This window comes from Eublepharis macularius, chromosome 2, assembly GCF_028583425.1.
Source record: "Eublepharis macularius isolate TG4126 chromosome 2, MPM_Emac_v1.0, whole genome shotgun sequence".
NCBI lineage: Eukaryota > Metazoa > Chordata > Lepidosauria > Squamata > Eublepharidae > Eublepharis > Eublepharis macularius.
Genome location: NC_072791.1, coordinates 84729726 through 84741230, shown reverse-complemented (window position 1 = coordinate 84741230; position 11505 = coordinate 84729726). Strand labels below are relative to the sequence as shown.

At 49.0% G+C, this 11505-nt stretch overlaps 1 protein-coding gene across 2 annotated transcripts in view; it reads left to right on the top strand.

Annotated features, from left to right (window-relative positions):
* The first annotated feature begins 672 nt into the window (after positions 1-672).
* TTC17 (tetratricopeptide repeat domain 17) overlaps positions 673-11505 on the top strand; it is a 104162-nt gene continuing 93329 nt past the window's right edge. For both annotated transcript variants that reach the window (XM_054972264.1, XM_054972262.1), the window contains exon 1: positions 673-889. In XM_054972264.1, coding sequence (XP_054828239.1) covers positions 674-889 — 216 coding nt within the window. In that variant the 5' untranslated portion in view covers position 673. The remainder of the gene's footprint in view (positions 890-11505) is intronic.

Genomic DNA, 11505 nt, shown 5'->3' with positions numbered 1-11505 from the left:
GGTTCTGCTTTCTGTAAAACTAGCTGAAAATGCTATGGAGGCTAGATTCCTGAGCAACTACAGGGTTGAGCTGCCTGTAGTTGGAAAAAGTGCTATTAAAGCTAATCAGAATGTCAAGGAAAGGAAGACCATGGGTGCTGACTAGTTCTCCCTTAACGGTTAGCACCGGGATAGCAGGTGAAACTGGTACCATGGTGATTTGTGTTTAAATTACAGGAAGGATGTATCAATGTGCGTTTGTGAGTGCAAATTTGCACTTGCAATCTTTGGCTCATGCTTTTTTTGATCATCTGCAGTTAGCTACAGTTAGCCTCTGAGGACGCCCAGCTTCGTCTTGCACGCTGGGGCAAGCCAGGCCCCGGGCTTCTCGCCACGAGTACAGAGCAGACAAGAAGGGCAGCCCAGGCACGCCGGAACAGGGGGAGGAGCTGTTCCAGCTAGCTCTTCGATATGCGAGGCTCGGCCCTTTGGGGCTTCCTGACCGTAGGACAAAATGAGAGCGGTTTACGAGAACGCTTTGTCCGTGAAAATGACTGGCCTCTTGAGGACTCGGCAGTGGTTTGCGATGTCCCTTTTGGCAACGCCCCCTTGGCTGTATTCCGTTGCTCTCCCTGGGAGGGGCCGAAGAGAGCCTCTCCTTGTAGTCTCTCTTTCCCAGCCTTCCTCTGTCAGAATGGTGGCTTCAGCAGTTCCGCTTCCGGATAGCACGGCCAGGCGGGGCTGGAGGAAGATGGCGGCAGCTGTAGCAGAGGGAGCGTCCGGGCGGGAGCCGGTGCATGCCGCCTTGGGCTGGCTGTTAGGCTTCTTGTTGCTGCTGGGCTTAATGCCGCGACCTGGCGCAGCCACTACCCACTGGGTGGTCACCGAGGACGGCAAGGTCCAGCAGCAGGTAAGGGAGGGGCTCCTTGCGTCGCTGTGGACACCATCTCCATAGAAACATTCTCCCTCGTCCCTTTTCGGTAATGGGGCGTCTGTGCTGGAGGGTCCCTTCCCCTGTATGTGCTGCTTCAAGGAGTATCTGAGTATTGATGTAGCGTTGCGGGGGCTGGGGGGGCCGCACCAGGCACAAAATTTTGAGGAAGCGCCTGGTCCGTGGCCCACCCCAGGAGAGCCGCTTTGCCGCTGCTGCCGCCTGCCCGCCACTTGGCTGGTGCTGCCGGGTGTCCTGACAGGCGAGGGAGGCGAGCGGGGAAGCGGGCTGCCTCGCCGCTCGCCTTCTCGCCCCCAGATGCGCCGAAGGGCAGGGAGGCAAACAGGAAAGCAGGACGCCTCGCTGCTCGCCTTCCCACCCATTCACCGGCGCTGCTGGGCGCCCCAACAGGCGGGGAGGCAAGAGGGAAGGTGGGCGGACTCGCCGCTCGCCTTCCCCCCCTTCACCGGTGCTGCTGGGCGCCCCAACAGGCGGAGAAGCAGGGAGGCAAGAGGGAAGGTGGGCCACCTCGCTGCTCGCCTTCCCGCCCATTCACCGGCACTGCTGGGCGTCCCAACAGGCGGAGAAGCCTGGAGGCAAGAGGGAAGGTGGGCCGCCTTGCCGCTCGGCTTCCCAATGCTTTCGCCTAGCGCCCCGACAGCTGGGGAACCAGGGATGCAAGAGGGAAGGCAGGCCACCAAGCTGCTCGCCTTCCCACCCTTTCACCAGCACTGCTGGCCACCCCAAGAGGCAAGGAAGTGGGAGACAAGAGGGGTGGTGGGTCGCCTCGACACTCGCCTTCCTGCCCCTTCGCTAGGCGAGAGGGGAAACGGGCTGCATCGCCGCTCGCCTTCCCACCCCTTTGCCGTCACTGCTGGGCGCCCCACAGATGTGGAAGCAGCAGCCCTCTCACCTTCCCACCCCTTTGCCGGCGCTGCCGGGTGCCCCGACAGGCAGGGAAGTGGGGAGGCAGGAGGAAAGGCGGGACGACTCATTGCCAGGCGCCCCAACAGCTGGGGAGGCAGGAAGGGAAGGCAGGCCACTTCGCTGCTCGCTTTCCCGCCCCTTCACCAGCACTGCTGGGAGCCCCAACAGGCGGGGAAGCGGGGATGCAAAAGGGAAGGTGGGCCACCTCGCCACTAGCCTTCCTGCCCCTTCGCTGGCGCTGCCAGGCGCCAGGTGGCATAGAAGGCAGTAGAGAGGCGAGCGGGGAAATGGGCTGCCTTGCCGCTCGCCTCCCTGCCCCTTCGCCGGCATTGCCGGGTGCCCCGACAGGTGGGGAAGCAAGGAGGCAAGAGGGAATGCGGGACACTCACCTTCCTGCCCCTTCGCTAGCGCTGCCGGGCGGCACGGAAGGTGTTATGGAAGCGAGTGGGGAAATGGGCTGCCTTCCCGCCCCTTTGCTGGCACTGCCGGGCGCCCCGGCGGCACAGAACCCAGTGGGGAGGCAAGCAGGGAAGCGGGCTGCCTCATGCTCCTCTTGCCAGCACTGCCAGGTGCCTTGACAGGCAGGGAAGTGGGGAGGCAAGCAGGAAGGTGAAAGCCACCTCCCTGCTCGGTTTCCCGCCCCTTCGCCAGTGCTGCTGGGCGCCCCGACAGGCAAGGAAGCGGGGAGGCAAGAGGGAAGGCGGACCGCCTCACCGTTGACCTTCCCGCCCCTTCACCGGCGCTGCTGGGCGCCCCGAGAAGTGGGGAAGTGGGGAGGCAAGAGGGAAGGTGGGCTGCCTGGCCACTCACCTTCTTGCCCCTTCGCTGGCACTGCCGGGCGCTCCAACAGGTGGAGAAGTGGGGAGGCATGAGGGAATGCAGGCCCCCTTGCTGCTCGCCTTCCTGCCCCTTCACTGGCGCTGCCAGGCAGCACGGAAGCAGTATAGAGGTGAGCGGGGAAACGTGCTGCCTTGCTGCTCACCTTCCCACCTCTTCACCAGGGCGCCCCAACAGTGGGGAGGCAGGCAGGGTGAGCCACCTCTCCCTTCGGCTCCCCCCCCCCACCTTTCGCAAGCCTTGCCTTCCCTGCGAGGAAGCAAGGAGGCAAGAGGTAAGGCGGGCTGCCTAGCCACTCGCCTTCCCGCCCCTTCACCGGGGCTGCCGGGCGCTCTGACAAGCGGGGAGGCAAGAGGGAAGGTGGGCCACCTCGCCGGTTGCCTTCCCGCCCCTTCGCAGGCACTGTCGGACACCTCGAGAGGTGGGGAAGTGGGGAGGCAAGAGGGAAGGCAGGCCGCCTCGCCACTCGCCTTCCCACTCCTTCACTGGCACTGGCGGGCAGTGCGGAAGGCAATAGGGAGGCGAGCGGGAAACGGACTGCCTCACCGCTTGTCTTTCTGCCCATTTGCCCACTGGGCGCCCCAGCGGAAGCCACCTTGCCGCTTGGCTTCCCACCCCTTTGCCAGCACTGCCAGATGCCCCAACAGGCAGGGAAGTGGGGAGGCAAGAGGGAAGGCGGGCCGCCTCGCCACTTGCATTCCCGCCCCTTCACTGGCCCTGCTGAGCACCCCAAGAGGCAGGGAAGCAGGGAGGTGAGAGGGAAGGCAGGCCACCTTGCCACTCGCCTTCCTGCCCCTTCACTGGCACTGCAGGGCAGCGCAGAAGGCAGTAGGGAGGCAAGCGGGGAAACGGGCTGCCTCGCCAATTGCCTTCCCACCCCTTCGCCCGCACTGCCTGGTGCCCTGGAGGCATGGAAGGCAGTGGGGAGGTGAGCAGGGAAGTGGTCTGCCTTGCCGCTTCTCTTGCCAGTGCTGCCAGATGCCCCGACAGGCAGAGAGGCAAGAAGGAAGGCGGGCCCCCTTGCCATTCACCTTCACGCCCCTTCACTGGCGTGTCCTTCCCTCCCCACTTGCTTCACTTGTACAAAAGAGAGGTGAGGAATAATAAACTTATACTGCAAAAAATGTGCCTTGCAGGACAACTCTGTTAATTTTAATTTTAATGTTTCATTTTCTCATGACAAGGAACTGTTTATATTTACTTAAAGGAAAACTTCTGCTTATAAAGGTCCAATAGAACACTTGTGCAACTATTAAGACTTAGTTTGAGCTTAGAAGCCAACTAAATGTCTTTAAAGAGGAGAGGAGACGGTGACAATTTACTTATTAATAGGAAAATGTAGGTTGGATTTTAATGACTAAATGAAATGTCTGGTGGAAATTTGTCACAGGCGAGGGTGTTCTGGTTGGAAGTAGAATATGGAATTTACAAAAGGCTCGTAATCTTTCCTTTAGAAGTTCACATCAACATCTACAGTGAAAAGTCCTTGATTTAAAAACAACAACAACTGAGGCACGTTTAAGGAGTTCCTTTACTATCCATTCTCTTCTCTCCTTGTCTTGCTACCCTTGACAGGAGTTGAGAATGAGGCTGCAATCCTATGGCTGTTGACCTGGGAGTAAGACCTATAGAATGAGATGGGACTTCTGAGTAAACATGCATGTGTTGTGCTGTATTTTCATATTTCTTGTATGCTGTAGTGGCAGTGCTCTAATGATTCTATTCTTAGTCATATAACGTAATTAGAGTTTCAGATTTAATACTCTTGTCATTATGTTTCAATACAGAGAAGATTAGTAAGACCTGTTGGGCTGCAGATCAGAACTTGTGGGATGCATTTTGGTATTAGGAGCCCTGTGGCGCAGAGTGGTAAGCTGCAGTACTGCAGCCCAAGCTCTGCTCACAACCTGAGCTTGATCCTGGCGGAAGCCGGGTTCAAGTAGCCGGCTCAAGGTTGACTCAGCCTTCCATCCTTCCGAGGTCAGTAAAATGAGTACCCAGTTTTCTGGGGGTAAAGTGTAGATGACTGTGGAAGGCAATGGCAAACCACCCCGTAAAAAGTCTGCCAAGAAAACGTTGATGCGACGTCCCCCATGGGTCAGTAATGACTCGGTGCTTGCACAGGTAAACTACCTTTACCTTTTTTACCTACATTTTGGTACTTGTCAGTTTTATTCTGAAGTTAGTTTCAAGTAGATGTACATAGAACTATATGCATAATGCAGAAGTTCATCCACTCTGGCATTCTAGCTAATTACTGTAAAGTCTCCTGGGAGTAGTAAGTTTTTTCCCTTTACCCCTGTCAGACTTAGTAACTGCGGTGCTGTCCTCACAGACCTGGCCCTCTGGCTAATTTTTTCTGGTTCACTGTGGGCAGCATGCATTTCAAAGGTGTCTTTTTACTCTAGTCTTTGTTCCTGTTTGGGTTCTTCCTTGGTTTCCTTTGGGATCCCTTTTGTCCCCTTTCTTGTCCATTCTTGCCTAAATGGTTAACTTTTGAAGACCATGCTATAAGTGAGATCCTGTAGATGAGCTCCCTTTAGATTTTTGGACTTGTCATCTTGAAGTCTTGATGAATTCTGCTATTTGCTTGAAGGTAACAGCTGAAATAAGCTTAGGGATTTCTAATGTATGCTAGCCTAGCTAAATAACGTTTGTTAATTTACTTCTCCTGTGGCACTCTTCTAAGCTCTTTGATAATCGGCTTTTTGCACTTCCTTAATAAATTTTATTAATTCACTCTTGTGTGGAGTCTTTTCTGTTGTTGCTTCAAACTGAATCCAGCCCATTTGCTACAAGCTGCCTAGTTAATTTATCTCTGGACTCAGCTTGCCAGGTGCCTACTCTGCAAGGCCGACTCCTCTTTGTTTAATGTCCTGAGGGCTGGAGGCTCTCCTCTCAGTCTCTAGCTGTTGGATAGTCCGAAGGGCTGGTGGTAGCCACTACCTGGGAATTGGAAATCCACTTCCTATATCTATGGTTTTGTTCTTGTGACCACTGAGACCTAGGGCAGCCTTCTTGAGGAACCCTGGCTGGGGCAGCCCTCCTTCTCGTACATGGATTACTTTGTGAGGTCAAGACTCACAGGGGCATCAGTTTGGATAGTCAAGCCCGGGAGGTTGATGGATCCTAATTTTTTCCTGATGTCTCTTGAGGATTTTCTCATCAGGTGGACACTCCTTCCACTATCCTGATCAACCTGTGGAGTGCAGAGATTATCCAGACATATTTCTCCTAAGTGCTCTCTCCACTCCTGCAGAATCCAGAATGCTCCTTGGTTTACTGAGCACCTGTGGATAATGAAACAGTGAGGGTGAGGTGCTGGCTATGGGAGAGGATGGGAAGCCAGTGAATGGATTTAAATTCTTCTGTCACAATGATTTAGCTATTATTGTTGATTTATAGATTTTATTATTATGTATTGTGAGTCACCTTGAGTATTCAGAGGAGTAGAAAGACAGCACACAAATATATTAGAGAGCTGCCACATATTCTCATGAGAAATTCTTTTGGTAACAGAAATCTGGATGGAGATGTTAATGGAAAGCCAAACAAAAGATGTGTCCATTATTCAGGATAGGAAGTTACTAGAGCCATGAGTGAGAGTTTGATCAAAGGATTAGAGGTTTGCATAAACTAATTGACAATTGCCATCATTGCCCAACAGCAGTCCTATCTAGACTGAGATCTGTAGTTTATATCCTGGTCCCAGACAAGGGGAGACATGTGTACAAGCCAAACTTGGCTTTCTGTTTTGACTACTGCAGTTTCTGCTTCTGAGAAGAAAAACCTCTTTTAAAATGCTGCTCATCAGTTTAGCAGTGGGAAGAGTTATGACAAACAGAAAGCAAAACTTTGGTTGTGTGTTTTCTTTGCAGATTTCCTTTGCTTCCCACGTGTAACTGGGAAGTGCTGGGTTTCCCCAGAAAGTAAGGCTGTGAAATAGAAAAGCTTTATCTACTTTTGTCTCCTTTGTGTGTTTCCCCCCAAAGTATCAACAAATCAATGTGATAGTCTTATAATCCCTGCATTCTATGGTTTATGCAATTAACAGTGTTTAATGAGATTTCAAACTAAGAGTTTTTGCATGGCAACTTATGTTACTGACTAAAACCATCTTGATAAAGGACCATCTGCTGTAATTTGGGCACACATCTACTGTAATTTGGGCAGTTTAAAGGGCCCTGCCACCGGCAGGTCCCTTTGAACTATCAGCTGGCATCCCCCCCCCCCGCCAGCTGATAGTTCAAAGGGACCTGCTGCTTGCAAGGCAAGAAAAGGCCCTTTAAACTGTTAAATGCCCCTTTCCCTGCCACTGCTAAGCGTCCAGAAAGGGGTATTTAAACCTCATGAACCATGAACTGGTTCATAACTGGCCCCAGTTCCATGCCAGTTTGTGGTTTTTGGTTTGTCAAAATTCACAAACCACGAACCTCATGGTTCAGGGGTTTTTTGGTTCATACCCATGTCTACTTATAAACCATGTTGGTGCTTATTTCTCACACTTCTGAATGGTGAAGTACAGGGATAGTAATGCAGAGTTTTTAGTCTCCTTTGGATGAGAAAGTACTGAAAGTTTATAGTGTCTTTATAATATCCATTAGGTTTACAAATAAAAACCAACTTGAAACTGTTAGTTTCCAGTAAGGAAACCAGTGCTTTCCCCCCAGCCCCGGCCCCTTTCTGGTTGAGCTAATTCCAGTTTTTGCTCTCAGCTCTCTATCTGTGTCTCTGAATTCAAAATCAAACCATCTCCAAACATTTTGTGGCTGCTTACTGGATTTACTCATTACATCTGAACAAGTGAGGTCTGGCTTGTGCTTTCCTGTGAGCTTCTTAAGGGAGAAAGAGAGATGCACATCTGCAGAAACATTGGACTTCATCAAAACCAGCAAACAGCTAATCATGTGAAGCTACATAGAGAGCTGGTATTGTATAATGGTTAGAGTATTGCACTAGGTTCTCAATCATGATGGTTGTTGACAACCTTGGGCCAGTCACTCTTTGCACCTCACCTAGCTCACCAGGTTGTTGTGAGAAGACAAGGAAAAACCATATACATTGCCCTGAGCTTCTTGAAGGAAGAGCAAGCTAGAGATACATTAGATAGATCAGGCTTTGATGAATTTCTTTGGTTCTAGAACCAGCCCAAAAATGTGGAAGCCAGACTCCATTTTTCAGCCTTGAGAGTTTTTTATCTTTATAACCATTTTTTCTGATTATTGTTACCATAAAATCTAATCCTATTCAGTGTCTCATAATTTTATTATAACTATGAGAAAGGTGTTATAGTGTGTAAATAAACAGAGGGGTAAAGTTAAGTTTATATACAAACAAGCAAAGGCAAGAACTTCATGCACATATACTTTTATTTATTCATTTATTTACTTTATCTGTAGTCTGCCTTACACACTTAGACTCAAAATGGGTTTCACAATTTGAGTCAATACAATCCATAGGGCAGGACAGCCAATAAACAGTACAATAAGATCTGGGTCACAGAAATCTGAAACAGAGCTGAAACAAAGTACGTGCATTAATATGACACACTAAATTATGTAGAAATTACTTGAGTCACTGCTGTGGACAAATGACTAAAAGTGAAAAATCTGAAATTCAACCCAGACAAAATGGAAGTCATGCTGGTTGGAAAGCAAAGATCTTTTGATGGAGTTTGTTTGACCCTTGCCGACTCATTTAAGAGCCTAGGAGTAATACTTAATCTGTCTCTGCTGCCAGAAAACCAAGTAAAAGGAGCAGCAAGAATGCCTTTTTCAATCTCAGTCCAACCCAGAAGGTGGCCTCCTACCTTGATATGTCCAATCTGGCCCAGCTAGATCCACACAACAGTAACATTGAGACTGTAGTGCTATAATGCACTCTGCATAAGTCTCCCCTTGAGATTTGGTTATTATCAGGAGCTAGGCGGAGCATGCATATTTCTGTAGTCACTTCATTGGCTACCCATCAAGTCAAGTCAAGGTGTTGACTATCACCCAGAGGGTGCATGTACAGGGACTTGATGTTGCCAATTTGAAGGGTGACATCTGCAAAAGTCTCTACTCAGATGAGTGAAACTGTTGTGGCAGATCATAGGGGAGAGGCAGTGCAGCAGATATGAGGGACCAAAGCCATGAAGGGCTTTGTTATGTGAGAGTCTCTTTTACTACTGTTAAACCTTATCCATCCCTTGTGTATGGGAAGAGGTACCTCTCTGCTTTCCTACTCTCTCTTCAGCATAAGAGTATCCAAAGGACAGCAAGCTGGTCTTGGAGAAGGAGCAGTCAAGAGAAGCTCAATTGCTCCTTACAACATTGAACACTTCATTTATTTTGCTCTGGCATAAAATGAAACTCTTTTATTCCAAACACTAACTATGCAAGCTGAACACTTGGAAGTTTACTGATATTTTTACCATTTTTAAGGCTTCAGATATTTTGTATATTTTATTTCAGAATTGAATCTTGTTCTTTCACCTGTGAGAACAAATACTAGAAATATTCGTATTAGTTGTTAAAGCTTCAAGGGATTTGGTGGATTGTTCAGTTTAAGGCCAGCAGCCATTTTCTGTGTACAGATTCATACTAGTGTAGTTTCCAGTTCATTGTCCTTTTTTCTGTTCTGTGATTAATTCTGACAGATTTTTCATGAGATTCTTCCAACTACTGATATACATTTAGTTCAGTGCAATCTCTGATCTGTATTTGGTAAGTTTTGGGGATGTTGCTTAAGTAATCCCAGTGATTTAACAACTTTGTGCTAATGACTAAAATAGAGCTGTCCCTGCTTCCCAAACACAACTTTTGCTTCAGTTCGAAAAAAATACTTGTTTGAAAGTAAGACCATCTGGTTTGTGGTGGTGCTTGTTTCCCAGTAAGTATTTAAATTATAGGCTTAAAGCTGTGATACTCACTCAGTGGCTTGGGAGCCACATGTGGCTCTTTTACATGTAACTTGTGGCTCTTCTGAGCACCATTCCTCATTGTGGCACCTGCCCTGTGTTTAGGATAAGTGAGAAAGACCCTTGCCCAGTGCAGCTTGTGGTTAGCAGTTGACTCCCACTTTGAAACAGCTGCTGCTAGAGGAGTTGGTAAGCTGCAGACATTATGACAGGGTCTGAAGTAAATGTAGCACTTCTGATTGATGGTAATTGTGAATGTGGCTGTCTTTGAGGCACAGAGTGAGCACCACTGGCTTAAATCTATCCTATGCACCTCAGGAACATGCGCCACGCACGCGCTCCCAACAGGTGCAGCAACGTCGCTTCCAGAAGTGACGATGTTGCACCGGCCGTGGGAGCATTCCCATGCTGTGTTTGGGGCTAATTTGGGCCCCAAACGGGCCAAACCAGCCCTGTGCAGAGCACAGGAGTGGTCATGCAGCTGGCAGGTGACAGCCCTGGGGTGTGTGCATGCATTGTGCACATGTGAAGAGGATCCTTTTCTTTTTATTAATTTTTTTTTATTTTAATTACTAACATCAAAACTACAAAACTACAAACTACAAACAGAAAAAGGAAAAGAGAAACAAGGGGGGAGGGAAAAAACAACATAAGAACACAGACTACAACTACAAGTATTGAATTCCCTTCATAATACAAGTTATTTAAAGTTAAACTTTCTAATATGCTATTAGATTGGTAGATCTTATAAGATATGAACTACAGTCAGGATCAGGTCTTCTCCCCCCCCCCCCCCGCCTCTCGGTCTCAGTTCTCTTTGAACAGCTACAATAGCTGCACTCACTCCCTCCTCCCCACTCCCCCCTTCAGATTCTGGATCTTCTTCTTGTTCGAACTCTTGATGATTAAGCACAAAATCCCTCAGCTGTACTTTCGATATTATCTTGTAGGCTTGGTCTTTATATCTAAACCAGATACCTTCCGGAAATAACCATTTGTATTTTATATCACACTTTCTCATAAGAGCTGCAACCCTTTTGTATTTGAATCTTCTTTTCCGAGCTAGAAATTGAACGTCCTTCAATATCTTAACCTTGTTGCCAAGAAAGTCCAAGTCCACATTAGTCGAATTATATAAAATGGTGTCCCGAGTCTTCTTAGATGAAAAGTCAATAATAATCTCGCGAGGCAGCTGACGCTTCGTTGCATATTTTGAAGATGTCCGACAGACTTCCAGAGTATCGCTTTTTAACTCTTCTTTAGTTGCCTTTGCGAATGACCTCAAAAGTTCTGACACCAGATCCTTTAAATTTTCACTTTCCTCCTCCTTCACATTCTGTAAACGCAATACCGTCTGAGCACGATCCACTTGTAGTCCTATCAGTTGATTCTCCAAAAGCTTTACTTCTTTGTTTGTAGCTCTCATGAGTGTTGCATTTTCACGAGTAGATTTCTCTGCCTCGAGCGCTACATCTTTAGTGGTTTTCACTTCATTTTCAACTGAACCAACCCTTTGTCTGATTTCATTTAGCCTATCAACAAAGGGCTTCATAGCTTCAACGACCGACCGTTTAACCACCTCTTCCAGAGTCTCTCCCTTCCCCTGCAACGCAGCCGAAACCGATTTGCCCACAGCAGGGCTCTGCTTTTTCATCGCCATCTTGGGGGGGGGGGAGTCCACCAACTAAGTTCCAAAACTCAATGAAGGGGAAGATATCCGAACCTTCTTAAGCTTCAACTCCCACCAATCCTTCGCATATGCTTAAAGTAACAGAAGGGATCCGCTTACTTAGAGGTTTTCACCTTAAATCTGCTTGTTGCCGTTCTCCATGGCCCGGCAGCACGCGATGTGCTGCGCAAGTCTGCCGGCCTCCATAGGAGCAGACGGGCTATTTACCCCCTGGAATGACTTCAGGGGGCTCTTCCCGCA